Source organism: Rhodnius prolixus, unplaced genomic scaffold, assembly GCF_049639745.1.
Source record: "Rhodnius prolixus isolate KJV_2025 unplaced genomic scaffold, Rpr scaffold_2, whole genome shotgun sequence".
Classification (NCBI taxonomy): Eukaryota; Metazoa; Arthropoda; class Insecta; order Hemiptera; family Reduviidae; genus Rhodnius; species Rhodnius prolixus.
In genome coordinates this window covers 3,967,429-3,985,683 of record NW_027411592.1, presented here as the reverse complement: position 1 = coordinate 3,985,683, position 18,255 = coordinate 3,967,429, and the positions used below count along the sequence as shown (strand labels likewise).

At 31.9% G+C, this 18,255-nt stretch overlaps 1 protein-coding gene and 1 long non-coding RNA gene across 38 annotated transcripts in view; one reads left to right on the top strand and one right to left on the bottom strand.

Moving 5' to 3' along the window:
* Positions 1-1,498: 1,498 nt before the first annotated feature.
* Positions 1,499-18,255, bottom strand: part of trol (terribly reduced optic lobes) — a 344,072-nt gene continuing 327,315 nt past the window's right edge. For 36 of the 37 annotated variants that reach the window (XR_012456002.1, XR_012456000.1, XR_012456008.1 and 33 more), the window contains 15 exons: positions 17,885-18,110; positions 16,128-16,310; positions 14,916-15,065; positions 13,550-13,771; positions 13,312-13,471; positions 12,598-12,746; positions 12,335-12,468; positions 11,443-11,547; positions 11,147-11,343; positions 10,684-10,832; positions 9,397-9,588; positions 8,040-8,249; positions 7,713-7,863; positions 4,586-4,891; positions 1,499-2,148 (listed from right to left, as the gene is read on the bottom strand). Coding sequence is in view for 1 of the 37 variants with exons in the window: in XM_074120575.1 (XP_073976676.1) it covers positions 2,112-2,148; positions 7,713-7,863; positions 8,040-8,249; positions 9,397-9,588; positions 10,684-10,832; positions 11,147-11,343; positions 11,443-11,547; positions 12,335-12,468; positions 12,598-12,746; positions 13,312-13,471; positions 13,550-13,771; positions 14,916-15,065; positions 16,128-16,310; positions 17,885-18,110 (2,265 nt within the window). In the remaining 36 variants the exon portion in view is untranslated. The remainder of the gene's footprint in view (positions 2,149-4,585; positions 4,892-7,712; positions 7,864-8,039; positions 8,250-9,396; positions 9,589-10,683; positions 10,833-11,146; positions 11,344-11,442; positions 11,548-12,334; positions 12,469-12,597; positions 12,747-13,311; positions 13,472-13,549; positions 13,772-14,915; positions 15,066-16,127; positions 16,311-17,884; positions 18,111-18,255) is intronic. The other variant, XM_074120575.1, reaches the window with a different exon arrangement.
* On the top strand, positions 10,814-12,307 carry LOC141450286 (uncharacterized). The gene is made up of 2 exons (XR_012456037.1): positions 10,814-10,953; positions 12,049-12,307. It is a non-coding gene; the product is annotated as an uncharacterized lncRNA (long non-coding RNA).

The following is an 18,255-nucleotide window of genomic DNA, read 5'->3' as shown; positions in this document are numbered from 1 at the left end:
TCTACTTAGCTTTTTTTATTTCAGGGAAACTGAAATTTTTAGCTCTTGCGTAACCCTTAAAGCTACAAGAAAGGTTCCTGATATCATCGCTGAGCTCATTCATCTTAATGAAATTTAGCGTAACCTTTCTAATCTTTTAAGGTAATATATATAGTATATTGGATAAAACCTTGTGGGGTATGCATGCCTGTGATGTAAACTTTTTTTTTGTGTTTTAAATTAAATATTGTGTTTAAATAAATCTAGTTTTTGTTGCTACTTTTGAAAGAAAAATTCCTTTAAGTTATAAAAAAATAAAAATAAAAAATCATTATGTTTTCACATTGAAAGATATGTTTTACCGGGGGAGCGTAGAAATCTTTAATATTATACTGACTTGTATTCACTCTCAAGTTGAGTGCTTCTCACAGCATGAATTGTTACATTTATACGGCCATTTCCTTAACATGTCTTTCGATATATCTTACTCAACAGCCAAATAAATGCATGTTTTGAATCCCTACTAAATATTCAATCTTGAAATTATTTTACTAGCGTAAATTGGCTGATTTCATGTCTTTAACTATTAAACTTAAAAATTGCATTATTAGAGAAATTTTCAGCAAAAATAATTGTATTATGGTTTATTATTTGCATGAAAGCTCTGCAAATATTAATTTACTAATATCTGCATCAGTTCTTAAATATATGCCTCTCTGCAATTAGGGGAGTAGCCCCAGGAATAAATAGGAACGTGTTGCCCTTTCTTAATTCTGAAAACAATTACTTCCTCCCTTCAAGGATGGCGAAGTGATGTTGATCATAATCTTCCTTCAGATAATTTGAACTATGGGGATTTAGCTTTTTGGAGAGATGAATCTGACAGAAATAAGCGATTGTATTCTTTATATAACAGGTGTGGTGGGATAAATTACTTCATGGGATATGGATAGTTAGCGTATGCCTCAATGGATCTAATCTGACACAATTTAATATTCTCTCCAGTTTGTATCTAAAGCAGCCATAAGGCACCGTGATACCCATGAAGTTATTCGTTTGTATGCATTTCCTAAAACTACGATGTGTGGTGATGTCACAATGTGGTAGCAGGGACTTTTTTTTGTGAACAAACTTGCTGCCATGACATTTATTTCTAGATTGTGGTGTCTTACAAGGGTGAAACAAACTTTTTTGTCCTCCTCAGGACATCTCTTTCTTATGATCTCACAGCGGGCAAGTCTCATCCGACAACACCACTCTCGTCTGACTAAAGAAGAAAATGCAGTGCACATTTAACTTCTGACAACACCATCCAACTGATTTTTGCTTTTTCCGATTTTTCGTGATATTTTCTTTTCTTACTTTCTTTGCTTCTCTCAGGTTTAAACTGGACTGCAGACGTTCTTTTGATGCTAAAATGCAACAAATAGTATCTAACACCTGGCAGAAAGATCGTGTAAATTGGAAAACCTTTTTTTCCATATATACTCCCCACATTACTTAATGATAACAAAAAAAGTCAAAATTCTTGTAATTTTATTTATTGTCATATGAGTTAAACATACACAGCAGAGTATATATTATTTAATCTCTCAGTTAATTACTATTTAGTTATTTATATTAACAATAAACATGTACAAATAATTATATCCAACAACTTTTCGCGTTTATTTTTACTTTGCGTTGTGATTTTACATTTTATAAGGTTTGCTTCTTTTTCATTTTTTTTTTAACGTTACGCGGAACATTGTTCCCCGTAAACTTCTCTTCTTATAGTATTCAAAATTACAATTTACAAAACCAAACTATATATTTATATATATTTATAAAACTAATATAATATTAAATATGGCATCTTATGACGATTTTTCTTAAAAAAGAACGAAATAAACAAAATACTTAAAAAAAAAAAAAAATCCTCCAGCGTCCCTTAATTTAATTATTTATACATCGGCATGAGGAATTGCCGCAGGAAATCGGAGGGAAAGGGCCGGAAAATGTTATTATTTCTATATATATAAGCGCCTGTTATTCCATTTATTTTATTTTCTCTTCCCTTTAAGAAGTACTTTTTTTTTTAAACATATTAATATATTTTGTCTATCTTCTTCTGCATATAAACATTTTCTTCCTTAACGGTATTCATCGTAGTCGTCGACATCATTTTCGCTAAATGGGAAAAAATGCAAAGTTAGGATGAAAAATGAACTTAAAACAATGACAAATTTTATAATTTACTTTAAATATGTATTGTATTTTGAACAGATTGTAAACCTTATCAAAGCTGCTGAAAACAAATTTATTATTCTATTTAAAGTGATGAATTTGAGGTTGACTGATATACTTACAAAATTCAGCATGCTCTTTTATTATGAAACTAACAAGTTTTACTCTGTTTTCCACTTTGAGCTAGATTTGCAATCTGTGTTTTGTAAAATTGTCAAACTTAAAAATACATTCTGATTAAAACTTTAAAAAGACAAAAATATAAATTATAAATTTAAACAAAATAAATAAAATATTTAGTGCAAACAGTATTAGTATTAGCCATTATGGTGCAAAATTATGCATGCATTAAAATATCAATCCACATGTATATACAATAAATGCGATGTATAGGAGTAGGAGACACCACGGTAAATGTAATTTTAATTATGCTGCACAAAACATTTTCATTTCATTTTGAACGTTTGATCAAGACATTTTATCCATCATATCGTGCTTTCTTTTATTCGGTACAAATCAGATTTTCAGAGGATTAGTAAATCAGATTGGTACAGAGAGTTTTACTTCAGCTTAAAATGTTTTCATAACTGCAAACACCGTTATTTTTTGATTATTTTATATTAAAATTCTGTAAACAGCCATGATAAATATATCAATCTCTGAATTGGATCCCATTTCGAAACTGGTAGGAATTGAACAACGGGATTGATGCTTCTCTATTTCAGGTTGTGAAATACGGTTTAGGTCCTAAGACAAATGATCGCTCAATGGTTTAGCATTTAGCTCGAGCTGGGGTTCCTCCTTAACAACAGGGTTTCTCTGGATCAGATTTTAAGAGATAATTGGATGCTGCTGCCTCTTGGAGTAGATTCAAAGGTGAGAATATTTTCATATAGCCAGGCTCCATTCAAGGTTTTGTCTATAAAAGGCAAAGAGAGCGCCGAGTTAGGTTTGTGATCCTCTACCCGAATCTGTGACTCAAACCAGCAGTTGCTTTTTGCAATTTATAATTATTTGTTTCGCTAGTTACTTTATGAAGCTTATCAAATTCTTAGTTTATCAGCAACAGATTTTGTGAATGAATGGTTAATCTTGAGGGCAAAATAAGCATTTGTTTGAGCCAGAGAAAGACTATAAACATTCTTAATTGTTGTTTCTGAAGGATTGTTAATTTAATATCTTCAGATGGGATCAATAGAAACTTATAGGGGCAAGAATGAACATGGGTTCATAAAGGGCTTAGTGAATAATTGTAATTATTGTCAACTTATTATTTACCGATTATTATTTGCCGATTAATGTAAAAAACAAAATCGTTGCCTCAATCATTTCACAAAATGGCACAATATACGATTAAATAACGCATAAATGATTTATTCACTAGTCAGTAACGGAAAATAACTCACAAAATTATTTTCTTTTCCTTTAGATACTTAAATTAAAATTGACTAAAAAAGTTAAATTTTAGGGATAAAATATTTGTTTAGATTTTTCAATAAAAAAATAAAATCAATAATCTTATGTGAAACATTTAAACAAGTAACTTTCTTTTGTACCAATTTTAATTCAGGATTTTTACCACTTAATGCTACCAAATCCAGCAATTCAGCAACTGTTTAAGACACTGAAGATTTTGTAGCTAAATAAAAAACCTGTGGATAGGAGACACCTTTACTTCATTAATTAGAAAACTGGCTTTTAAAAATATTATTTCAACGTTGTTAGCCAATATTTGACGTGACAAAAGAAAATAGACAAGATGTATTTCCATTGTATGGTTCAGTATATTACGTTGCAAGCAAATTGTAGTGTGGGAGATTCACTCGCAATAGGTTTTGAGTATAACTAGAATGCTAATCGCCAAGCTAAGCAAGGATTTAGGATACAACAGCCAGCTAAGATTTACCTTTAACACCAAACTAGTTTCTATAATACGAGTAAGGTTTTGTGATTCTTTCAAATCTACGCTTTGGTGGAATAGGGGGGGATAAGACTGGTTCCACATTATTGAAGCTTGCCGTTTATTATTCTATTATTATTATCTCTAAGGCACATTAAAAAATATGTCAAAAAAAGGTTAATTGAATTGTCTTCAGGACAACAATGTGGCATGGCTTATTTTGCCTCGGTTGAAAGGTAAAGCGAAAAAAATTATCCCTAGTGCACTCAGCTACATTAAAACTTCTTCAGAATAGTAATAAAAAAGGGTTCTATGAGTTTTACTTGTCAAAATATTCTTGCTTTTGAAAGTATTAGTTAAAATTGTCCAGAATTGCAATGAGAAAATTGTTTGATGTTTTACATAATAACTTCGTGCAAACTAGCAGAGCTAATATTAGATACAGACTGGAAAAGAGGTAAAAGAACGTATCATACGTACATCACAGTCTTACCGCACCACCGCAACCATCTATATATATATCTCTATATTATATCCATATAGCCGTACTGGTGGCCAATCATCATTACATTATTATGATCATCAGCATCATTAAATCTGACGGGATGACGTAATACATGCAACCATCACCGTAGAGTTGCCTCCAATACTATTGTTAATATCAAAGACATCAATGGCGCAGGTGTCATTAGGCTGGTTGTAGACGAAGAGGCCGGCTGCCTTAATAATGGTGGTAATGAGGTAGATTTTTTGGAGAACACCAACGATGATGGAACCCATTCTGATCTTTGTGTTTGTTTTGGTTTTTATTTTTTTTATTTTATGTAATTTTTGTTTTTAATTTTTTGTTTTTTGTTAAGGTTCCATGGAGCAATGATTGTTAATATAGAAAAACTTATGTTAGTAAATTTTGTTAATAATTTTTAAGATAATGTTAAATTACACAAAGTCAAAAATATGAATAAAGTTACAGATAGAAATCGCTTAGAGAGAGAGAGAAAATAAGTGCTAAATACATTCAAATCATTGGAATGTATTAAACTTTCTATAACTTCTGAGATGAACTGATTTTTATAAAAAACAATTACGAAATCTCATGCCAAATTTGTTAGAGACATTCTCAAGCGAGTTTCTCTCATACAAATGATCTAATGGAAAATTTTCTTACTTCCAAATATTGATAAGAATGAACTGACTAAAATCAGTGGATTGTGGTAATTAGATTTTTAGATTACATGCTAGATTTATTTAAACCTTCTATCAATAATATTCTTCTAATCTTAATAATGATAGATCATGCGAGTGAGAAGGTAGTTGGCGCCTCTCTTCACTGTATTGGTCCCAGTTGTTGGCGTGTCTTTGGAGTCATGTCTGTGCCTTTCAAGATTGGAAACAGAGCTGTCTTCAGCCACCAGCCGGGTAGATGTTAGGGCCAGAGAGACTATGGATAAGGTCTCTCCCCACGAACGAATTTAGCAGGATTAAAGGTTGAACATTTAAGCCTGCTCTAGAGAAAATTAGACAGGAATCTTGCAGTTCAGTTTTAAGGAGCGAAAGAATGATTAAGAGATATACTTACACTTACTTTTTTTTTAGAGATATAACGGACTTTTCTTAGAAAGACCTGTTTGCTTTTTTAATAAATCTGCTTTTTTTTTTGGCATCAAAGAACTTTCTATCAAGTGGCACCATAGGGAAGGTGCTGGAATATTTGAGCCAAGGGCGGGGGTGTAAAAATGTAATCAGAAAGGAATTATCCTTTCAGATAGGCAGACATTCATTAATGTAGCAGAAAAAATAAAGCCCCGCAGCATTCAGGGATCTGGTATGCGTGTGGGCATCAATGAAATAAGATGGCCGACATGCTCTGCAAGAACACTGAACTCGTTTGTAAATAGACCACAGATCTCTCCAGAGTGAGCTAAGAATGGATGGATGACACTCTGGTCAAACCGTTAGGGGATGAAACAAGCGCTGATCTCGCTAGGCTACTAAACCAGAAGAGATCTGAAAAGACTCGCTGGAAATACAGAAAAATCAAATGCTTGGAAAATATCAGGCATTGGAGGAGGAGGTGCTTTCCCTATTAGATATCTTAAATTGGCACCATAATGTGACACAATAGATTAAGAAAGATTGCAGACACTTATTCATAAATAATACAAAACAAAAACCACTGGGCTAAATGTTTGATGTTTTTGAATTTTGTTTCAATACATCATCTTTTACTTTTTTCGATTTCATTGTTCGTAAAAGAGTACATTTCATTTTGTATCTAAATTCTAAACTATATGAATACAAATTGTCAGTAAGTGTGTTCAATGTTTAAAATTTTTCTATTTTTATAATGATTTTTTAACTGTATTCGTCAAATCCTTAGTAATCCAAATTAGTAATTAGAATTGAATGAAAATCAAAGTATGAGCAGTTTAAAGAAATGTTTTATCTAACAATATTTTTTAATGGTTAATATAGTTTTGAAAATATGAACAGTTGTGGATTATATTCATCCAAATCATGGTCGTCGCTGCTAAAATCTCAAGAAGTTATAGAAACTTTAATAATTTATTAGGTTAGTTCTAAAGATACTTCCACCACTTAATTGGTATTAACATGAGAAGTAAAACACCAAAATATAGTTTTGAAACGCTTCTTAGAAAAAATTAAGTTCGTGCAATTTAGCTCTTTAAAAAAATTAAGTAAATTTTTATAGTTTTTATTTTTTTAAATGTTGCAAACGCCGCGCTTTAAAATAAGGTGATTACAACGCATGAATGATATTTCATAATCAGCCACTGCATTATTGAAATTTACAAAATTATTTTCTTATTCTTTTTTTTAATAGAGCAAGATGGTATTAATGCAAAAATATATTTTATTTTCAGAAAACGGAAACTTCTCATTTAAACACTGACCACCTTAAAGTGATTTAAAAATACTAGAACATTTAAATGATTCATACTGCGATTCCAACCAACACGGTTTTAATTGGGTTTTTATTTAGTTTTAATATTTTTTTTTAATATTGACGGACCTCCCATTTACTTTCGTTGACCTCTTTCTTTCTTGCTTATTACTGGCTTACCATAATGTAATGGCAATTAAGTCGGGTTCCACACTTGAGCCAGCGCTAAATATTGAATAATGCCATTCTCTGCGAGTACAATCAGTGCCAGAACTGATCTCAATGGACTTAAATTAATCTTAGTTGAAATGTATTCCATCTGCAGTTTGCGTGATACATCAAAATGTACAATAAGGGCTGAGAAAAAACAAATGAGAATTCTAGTAGGAGTACCTGTATAAGTTACGATTTCAGCTGTTAAGAAATTGAAAGAATAATTCTAGTTATATTTTCGATGCTTTGATTTCCCTTTAATAGAAAAAACAGATTTTAATTTTTTGGAAGAACTCTATTGATGTTTGGTGAATTTTGTAGAGAGAAAAAGTGCAAATCTCTCAATTCATATACCACACCAATAGTAATTGATGAATCTGTATAAAATGTAAACTAGTAAACTGATTTCTCAGTTTGTGGTCAATGTTTACTTGAGGGAGAAAGCACATCTACACATAAGCACAGGTATAAACATCTTTTGTAATTTACCTTGGGCAGCCTTCTACGTTGATTGCAAATACTTGAATAGCCGCCAAATCTAATGGCATAGTATTTCCTTGGAATTTCATTTTGATAATACATCCAGCATAATTTTCTGAATATCTACCACCAGTCATGAAATCCATTTTTGGTAATCCTCCTACAAATCAAATACAAAAATATGATATTTTTGTAGAGGAAATTACTAGAAAAATAAGAACAACAACTTGTACCACACTCTAAATTCCATACTTTCTTTTTCTAAAATAAGCAAATAAAAATTGAATTGAATTAATTGAACGAAGAACGTATGTAAATTTTGATTAACTATAGCACCTAAATAAATATTTCCATTTGCATTCAAAGAACTAGCAAGTCCTGGAGCTGTTCCATGCGTTGTACTATTATCAACAGTAAGATAAGTTTCCTGTGCTGATCGTTTCAATAGTACAGTGTGGAGTAAGCCATCATCAATTCGTGCTGGATGTCTCAGTGAAAATGGCGCTCCTCCCAAATCGTAAGCTACTTCTAACTGCCCATTGACAACTGTTAAACAACGAAAATTATAAAAAATAAAATTAATAAGAATAGTGAAGAAGGTACGGAGGAAAAAAAAACAAATGTAAAGGTTGGCATTTCTTTGGAGTTTATTTTCTTGTTATTGCCAAATTTAACCATTTGTGGACTATTGTTTTTAAACCATTCTCAACGTGTTTTGCTGCATTAACTATATGTTTACGCTAAAAATAGTCCAGACATTTTTTCCCCCCAGAGAAATAAACAATAAGAATTATCAGCACTTTAGAAGTAAAGATCCCAACCAAGCAATAGTGTTGTTTTTTGTATTGTCTATAGCTAACTCATTTGTTTCATTTGTAAGTTATTAGAGCTAGCGAGATCCCACTAACCTCTACTAATTAAAATAACAGAAATCAATAATTGTGAAACATATGCTTTACGTTTCAAAGAAAAGTGAAGAAAAAATACTTCATTATTACTGAGTTTCTGATGGGAATGACAAATTGGGAACAGTAACATGGAGACACAAAGCAACAACGCATCCCATGCCGTTAACATCTCCTTGGGCTCAGTGTCCGATTCCAACGATACCATCAAAAGTTGAGTGGAGCTAGCAAGATCTCAAAAAATTTATTGCTCTGACTCGTTAAATTATTAATGAACTATTAAGGTGCTTTTCTGATAACATGACGGGGACTTTTAGCAGTTTGACGTCAGAGCCCGAAGCTTTCTTAACAGAAGGGTGAGCAATAATAAATTGAACGACGAAAATAATGAAATAATTCTGGGGTAAGGAAAGAGAAAGAAATTCGTCGAGATATGATTTAAGGATTCAAAAATTTAAATCTGGCTTTCTAGTATTTATGAAAGAAAGAAAATCAGAGATAAGTGTTAATTATTTCAATACTCCTTAATTACCCAACAACATTTTTCTTATAAATCACTAAATGTTTTGTGGGCCTAATAATCATTATAAATGTGAAAAAGGTCTAGTTAAGAAATATAATAAAAATGTTGTTGGAGAATGTAATTACAGTTGTCTTGATTTCTTCTTTACAGAATTAAAACTGAAGATGAACCATTAGAGGTCAGAACCGATTTAATAAACTTCTTGTGTTAGCGATTGGAAATGAGGTCATTTTTAATCCAAAAGAAATAACATATTATTACGCACTGGCGATCGCGAAGAAATCTCTGCCTCGTCCATCTTCTTCAGGATTCTGTCCGTGCCATAGAATTAAACCATTTTTCTGAGCAGTTTTTATTATCATTTCCATCGATACTGATAAGTCATCAAGTAATAATGAAGCTGGAAGTTCCAAATATCCATCGCCATTGAATTTCACATCAGTTTTCAATAATGATACTAAAAGAAATATTCAAATATAATTAGGATTAAGTGAAATAAATGTAGAAAAGTGTTGTTTTTTGGACAGATGATTTAGAAAACTTTATTAAACATAAAATGAACTAATCTGAGCTATTGTATGACCAAATCAATATTGAGGTTTCTATTTTCAAAATAATATAACTAAATTAGAAAACAATCGCATCAATTGTTTCTATTAACCAGTTAACTGTTTCGACCATGTTGGAAAATGTGTCCCCTACGTGCGTCGTACAAATTAAGCGATGACGAATGCATTCGTCAAACCCAGAGTTTTTTGATGTGAAATTGGCTTGCAATGAAATGACTATTTTTTCGTTATTTATTTCATGTCTACTTATTCATTTATTCATATTAACATAAGTAGGAACCAAAAACTTCCTACGAATATTAGAGTAGGAATAAATTTATGAATGTATTTTAGTTTTAACTAAAATTGCAAAATTAACTGCCGATGGCCACTACTGAAAACGCATGACGAATATACTCGTCACAACACAAAATTTTACACTTTTTTCATGACGAATATCTTCGTCATAAACAGTTAACTGGTTAAAGGAGAGTATATTAGAAAATACATTCTGTCATAAATATTTTCGAAAGTGATGACCTAATCTCAATTTAGGAACTTGAAATACCATTGTTTTTATTAAAATTCTCAAGAAAGAGTAATAGGTGAAACTTAATTAATTCAAATGAAAATGTTAAAAAATCAGATGTAAACGCTTTTTGTCTAAATTTAACAATTCTCAAAGTTCAACTTATAAATTTTATTCAAACTGCAAGTTTTTATTGAATTTTAGTTGGGTTTGATAAAATAAAATTTAAAAAACTAAAAACAAATGTGTGATTAGTCCTTTCTTTTGAATTTCTCAAACTTTTAACTTAGCAACTTGTTGAATTCTCATTTACATTACATAAGAACTATCTGAAATGACATTTTTGAGCTAACATTCCTTACCAACTTAGAATAAATTTTCTCAACAAAATTTCTATATGGTTTAAGAAATCAGCTGGAGAAATCAAACTATTAGGATCAGATTTAGAAATTAAATCATTTGAACATAAACTTACCTCCAGTACAATAAGTTCCTTTGTACCCGATAAGGCACTGACATTTAAATTGTTCAGGTGAGTTGTAATCAGTAACACATATGCCATGAGAACCGCAAGGGTTTTCATACCGGTTACAACGATTCAATAATAGATCACAGTAAATGCCACTGTAAAAATGTTATTAATACCTTTTAAACATTAATACTGAAATTTTTTTTTAATAAAAATACAAGAAAATCATTTTATATGGTCAGCTTTAAGAAAAACTGTGGACATTGAATTCTAGAGGTAAGAACCGAGCCTGTAGTGATCGAACTTATTTTTTCTACTGAAATTCCCTGAGGTAATTAGGAATGAGTCAAAATTATAACTGACTGATTTATTTGTTAACAGCCTAATTAATTATTAAGTCCGAAACATGTTGAACGTTACTTTCCAATTTTTTTTTTATTTTACTAGAACATTATTTCATTTTTTTTACCTGTAATTCTTGTTACTACAATAACATTCTCCGCCTAATTGATCGTGATCTTCTATGCAAGAACCTCCATTTTCACATGGTCTGTCGGGACAAGGTCCTTGTTGGAAATCTAATTTATCTGGGTATCCATGACATTGTCCAACGTTCTCTCCAGCTCTTGCACGTTTCATATCGTGGAAGAAATTGTTAACAAGGATCTATTTTAATTTAAAATTATTAAATAGTTAATTTTTTCAAATGAATTAAATTAATGAATATGCTTTTTATTTTATTTTTTAAATTCCTCAAATACTTACTCCTTTGATGCAGCCTCTGAAACCGTCTCTAACTCTTACTGATGGGTGTATTGTCCAGTTACTATGTCCTCCAACATACATCAGACCGTTTGTGTTAAGTTTATTCTGAAAATGAAAGTGTCCAGGTTTGCAAAACAAGTCATGATTCTATTGTTAACATGGAGGTTCTTAATTTTTTATAAATTGTTGATTTCTTTGCACAGTAAATTCAATAATTAGTGCGTCAGTATAAGTAATTAGTACAATCACTAGTAAAATTTTCCATCAAGGCATTAGAATAAGCGTAAATGATCACGTGGTCTCTGAGGAAATGAAGTAAAGGATGAATTATTATGGCCAGTATTCGGAGTTAAATTTCCATAACTGAACTTTGCGAGAAAATCAGACACTAAATGAGTGGTTTGATGTTAACATATTAAAAGAACAATACAAATGTTATCTCACATAGGATTTTCATCCGTAAGGATTAGAATCAGGTGAGGTGCTTAATGCAATCTCACTCTAATATTCTGTAGTTTTGTTAAACAAGTTTAGACCGTATGAAGCTTGAAATAATGCGAAATTGTTCGTTGGTTTCCATTCTTCATGACCTTGGTCTTTTTCCAGTCCAGTTCTGGAGACATATTCAAGTAACGGTAGAAACTAAGAGTTAGAAGAGAAAGTAAGAACATCTGACTGCCTGAGTGCTGCATTCCACAACAAATACCCCAGGCACTTTTTCTAAGCGCAGTTCCGGATTGCTATAGGTTTATTGGATAAGACCCACTAATCTTAAATTTTTGAAATCCAGAATGTGATAAAGTACAACAGATTTTGAAACTGTCTTACAATTGCTAAATAAAATTAATATGATTTAAAAAATGAATCTGATTTTATTCATAAACATACTTACGTCTCTAGTTCTGATACTCTTGGATGTAGTTCTATCATTGACCGTTAGTCGTGCTTCATTATCTCCCATTTCTATAACTATTTTGGACCAATCTCCTGGTTCCACTCTTCTGTCAGATCTCAATACTACTGATCCTGCTTGCAAACAGTTGAATTTTTGTTTCAAAGGTAATAAGTAAGTAATCAAAACTTACTGTGATTTCCAGATGAACTGGTTGCTAAGTTCATATGGTTCAATTACAAATGAAAATGCTTGATTTTTACCTGCGTCGGAATCAATCCTTAGTTCATAACCACCATTGAGAATGACTAACGAAATAAAGTCGCCAGTTCCGTCAGGATTCTCTCCAGCATAAAGCAGCAAACTATCTCTAAGATCATCGGGCTTTACATCCAATTCGATCTTAAAACTTCTACAGACAAAACAAAAAAATACATATATATATTCATTCAGTTAATGTTTTTAATTTATAAAATAGAAGAATATAATCAAACAAATAGTTCCATGTCTGAATATTTTTTTTAGTTTCTAGAAGAATTCTCTAATATTGATTCGTGTAGAAAGGAGTAGGTAAACAAACTATAGCCATACTCTCTAATACTAATAGTTTTTTCAAAGTTTTAAATCTGCTTTTTCTTAACTTCTCTAGGATAAATAACCTCCTTTTTAATCTCCTAAAATTACTCCATTTTTTCACTCATCTTCATTCGTTTAGTGTGGTACGGAGTTCAATTCCCGGTCCAAGCTTTGGATTTTATTTAAACTATTAATATGAGAACTTTATAGTAAAGTATTGTACGTTTTTTAGTCGCCTCTGTCCGTGATACCTAATTAGGTAGTTAGACACGAGGCAATATGTTCTCATACCTAATATTACCCAATCGGAGACCGTCTTTCTGATTTTCCTATTGGCATTGAACTGTTTTTGTCAAACCAGACTGTATTACAGTAAAGTAACATAGAAATAGAAAACTTACTCATCATTGAAGGTTTCATGAAAACCTAGATAAGAATTTCCTTTGAAACTTGGTATTCTTAGATTAATTCTTCTCTCACATCTGTGACCCTCATAACCGAAATTACAGTGGCATTTAACTGAATCCCCTAAATCTTCGCAACGTCCATTTCCGCAAATACCTTTTGTTAAAACAATATTTAATTAAATTAACCGAGTGTATGCTTTTGCATCAAGAGATGGAAAAAATTATAACATACCTTCTGTGCACGCCTGGCCAGTTCTTTCACAATCATTGCCAGAGATTCCTTTAGGACAGATACATGTATAGCCCCTCATGTTAGGCGTTTCCTGACAGATAGCACCATTGCGGCATCTACTTTCCGCACAAGTATCACAAAGAGCGATGTTTGTCCACTCAACTGTTGGTGATTCAGGCAGTTCACGTTCTATGCCGCTAATTGATAAGCGACTGACGCAGCCTGTAATTACAAAAAAACATAGTCAATTCAAAGATGCAATTCTACTGCATCCTGCCTCACACCGTAAAGGTATCCAATTCGTTCTATCTTCTGTGAAAAATAATTTGAAAATTTACAAGATCGCTTCATTTCTTTCCTTATAATAGTAGGATGTGTGACAAGTTCTACTGTGCCATAGATATTAGGCAGCTCAGATTTATTTAAAAAATTACCTGCAGAGTTAGTTAAATGCTTGGTTCAGTAAGCTTCAACTTACCATTTCTACAGTTTACTGACAGGACAATCTCTTAACATATCGCAAATCGAAATACCAAAAGTCACAATTGCCCTTTGAAGTGAAGAAATAATTTTATTTATTTATTTTGTTTAGCTTATTCACACAATACGTAGATAACATAAAGTGGTGAAAGATTATTGCCAATTTCAGTCACAATTGATATTATATATACAGTACATGCTTTTATTTAAAAGGTTTTTATTTGTAACTTGCAACTAATTTTTTCTTAAAATTTTTGTTTCATTTATTCTTAAGCTTCTTATTAATTCTTTGATTGTTAAATGGGATCAATTCTTGGACTCTTATAAATCGCAAGATAGATAAAAAAAATGTATAATGTATTGCAAATAGATAAATATCTAATTTTGACTAAATAAGCAACCAAAACCATGGCATAGTAAAATCCAATTTTTTTTGTTTATTGGTGTTAAATAAAGTTTAATGAATTAATTAATTATTACATTAATAATTTTGTATTTACAAATTGGCGGCATTGTAGCGTTTGTACTGCGTAGTGTGTACTCTGAGATAGCGTCAAGTGTGTGTTATTATACCTTGTGTAATAAAGTACAACTAAAATAAATTTTTTAAAATATATGTGTTTGTTCGAAGCAGCTGCAGCAGAAACCATACAATTAAAAATCTTAACAAAAAAACCTTCAACAACTGGCAATCGTTAAAAAGTAGAAGTTACCAAACAAAGGAACACTGACTAATCAAGGAACTAAGTACCCTTTTTATAGGGATTGGTACTACCCAAAAGTATTTATATTCAAGAAGTAGCTCATTTGAATTCCTTTTCATTTGGAGTGGTTTTTAGTAGATTGATGTAAAAGGCAATGAAATATTTATGAACTAATAACTTACCTACAAAACCAGTATCAAAACCAGTAGATCTTTGAATTTTCTTAAAGTCTGGCACTGAACCTAAATACAATGGTTGTTCCAGATCTAGCCCTTGATACCTTCCTGGACTAGTACCAGATTTCTTTCTTCCATCGTTCACTTGCAATGATCCTTAAATGAAATATAAACAAATCAATATACAAATATCAAAGTGGTACAGTTATCATTTTTAAAGTTTTCTATTTTAAAAAAATTGACGATATTCAAGATTTGCTGCATTATTCAAAAATATTAATTGAAAATTTGCCATAATTAAGACATTGGTAGCAAAGCCTCTATTTACTCTTTATCTATTTTAATCTATATATGTTACAATTATAAGAAGTTATTGAATATTTTTTATTTCTTATTTGAACCACAATAAAAACCTTCAAGACCCACGAGAGCTCGCTATTCGCAACTTCACTGCTGAGGACCGTAGCTTCAGAGAAATTTAATAAGGAGAAACGTAAGTTGTGAAGCTTTAAGCTGAAGTCAAACCTTAGGTTCCTGATAAATTAACTTCACATGATGGAAAAATGTCCGAATGCGACCAGAAATAAAGAAACATGCATGGTGTGATAGAAGAGATCAAGGTTGAAATCATCAATTTACATTAGTCATTAGAGACCTTTTACAACCAGAATTGGTACTCGCTTCGGCGGTACATATACTACAACAAGAACTCGATGATCTGATGCTGTTCCGAAAGATATTTCACCACATAGCGTCCTTCTTGCCTTCTAGCTGGAAAGGTAGTTACTTCTAGGGCAGAGTGCATGATACAAGTCTATCCAACTGGGATCTGATAGTCAAGAAATGCTGCCCTACGGCAAAGATCCGTAGAGCACCATAGGCTCACAAAACATTATCACATAAAACCCTGATGGGTGGAACAATTTCCCTCTAGTTCCCTTTGTAAGAGGAGGGTGTTGCTTCTTATAATCCTGTTTGATTCACTAGCAATCATCAGTCTGCAAAATGAGGATTGTGGCCCTGAAGGACTAGAGAAGATAGAATTCGGAAAACTCTGAAACCCTGGGCCTTATTGAGTATGATTAATAAACCTGCATTGGTGGTCTCTAAAGCCCAGCAATCCTCAAAACCTTTATTTCAATAAAAACTCCAATTCCAAAAATTTAGCAATTTTGCAGTTATTTCTCTTGTGAGCTGTTAAAGAATGTACTAACTTACCCACTTTAAGGTCCTTTTCCAGGCGAACTCTAACCCATTCGCCTAAAGTAACAGGATTGTCTGCTGTAATAACTGCACTTCCTGAACCCATGTCAAATCTGAACTCAGGATATCCATTTTGTAGACCAAAAGATACAAAATCACCTGTCCCATCATCTTTTTGTCCATTGTAAAGAATTAGTCCTGAAATGTGAAAAATAATAATATTAATAAAAAAACAAACCTATGGTATTTTTTCTTTTAATAGCGCACCAAAATTGCAATCTAAATTTTGTCAGGATTTTGGAATAAAGGTAGCTGTGGAGAAGGTAAAGATAGTGTTTGAGATTCAACGTAACGAGGGAGAGTTGCAAAGAAAAAAACCTTTCATGCAGACAATCAAATCAAAAGAATGAAATACACTGAAGATGTGTTAAAAAGAAAGTTGTTTTGATTTCATTATTGGGTCCCTAAACTTCCTTTCTCTACAAAAGGAATCTCCCAGCATCCCTGACAAGAGAAGCTTTTTCCTCGAAACTAACGCACTCTTCCTTGGTCTCACACCATCCTCCTTACTATCTCTTCATTAACTTTTCTTTACGGACCGGCCATTCACTAAAAATGAAACTTTTTTCTCTTTTATAATTTTTTTATATTAAATTTTAGGCCAAACGATATTGAAGCCCCACCTAGAATGTGTCTTATTCTCAAAAAACAAAAGAACAACATTCTTTCTCATTTCCACAGCTGCAATTTTTTTTCCTTGCGTTGCTTTTTTGCTTATTAAACATAGACTAAAAAAAAGATCATTAATTGCAAGAGAAGAATCGGACCGCCTTCTTCAAGAAGAGGCCTTTGTTTAGAAAACTGATAAGACCTAATATTAAGTACTTAATATTGAATTTTATAGAAAAGATTTAAAATAATCAGAATCAAAGGTTCATGATCAATCATGACAGAATGAAAGAAACAGTACTGTCAGACACGGCACAGCTAGACCTCAGATTGCGAAATCACTTTAATAATTGGTAAAACGTACTGAAAGCCTTTATAAAACCACAAGATTAACGAAGTAATATGTGGCTGTAGCTTTCTGGACATGAAAGGATTCAGAGAAAATACCCACTCACTACCATCAGCTCGGCATATTCTACATATTCGTAAAACCGATGCCGCCGATGACCAAGAAAAAATGGAAAGATGTTGACAAAGAGGGCTATCTTGGCCGATGCAAGGTTTTTGGTTTGTAACAACAAAGTTAGTGGAGCGAATTCGTTATGAATTAAGCGATGGGACGCTGCGTGAATTCATTAAAAATAAAGTTTACAGCGCGAAACCATAATTTCACCAAATTATTTCTACTAACAGTCAGAATAATAGAATTCGCAACGCAGAATGTGAAATAGACATAGCCCGTATATAAATAATGAAAACCACGTTTTATTTGTTTTTATACCTTCGTTACTAAACAGTTTTGGAAATATTTGTTTTAGATTGCAGCTGCAATTCCTAAGTGGTATCCAAAAAAATAAATAAAAATTAATAAAAATAATAATATTATTCAGTGATTAAAGTAAGGTTTTACATCTTTTAATGTTTTTATGGGCCATTAAATATGTAGAATTTACAGAATGCAAGACTATTCCTTGACTGTTTTAACTGATTTCTTAGGGCCCCTTAGTAGGGGTTCAACTAAATACTATAAAATAGGTGTTGTTGCTTCACAAACAATATCTATCAATAAGAAGCTATTAATCTATTGATGAATAAGTACTTACCATTTGGTAATTCTGGTTTAAATAGAATATCAACGGTGAATTTGTTGAATGCGTCAGTGATTGCCTTAAGTTTGATAAAAGATGTTGAACGTTGTGTAAATCGAGGTATAGTGCCTTGGACTACCAATACCACTGGGAAATCTCTGGACAATTGCCTGTTTGTGGCTCTGCAATTATACTCTCCAGCATCACTGGGTCTAACGTTTTCTATTCGCAAAGCTCCTTGCTAAATAGAATATTTCATTTAATTAAAATATTAAAGTTAAATAAATAATTGGACTTGTTGGTTAAAAGAAATTTGAAGAAACAAATCAGGTGAGAACCCTTAGACGGGTTTCTGTATGTACAAAAATGAAAGCAAAGGCTAATCA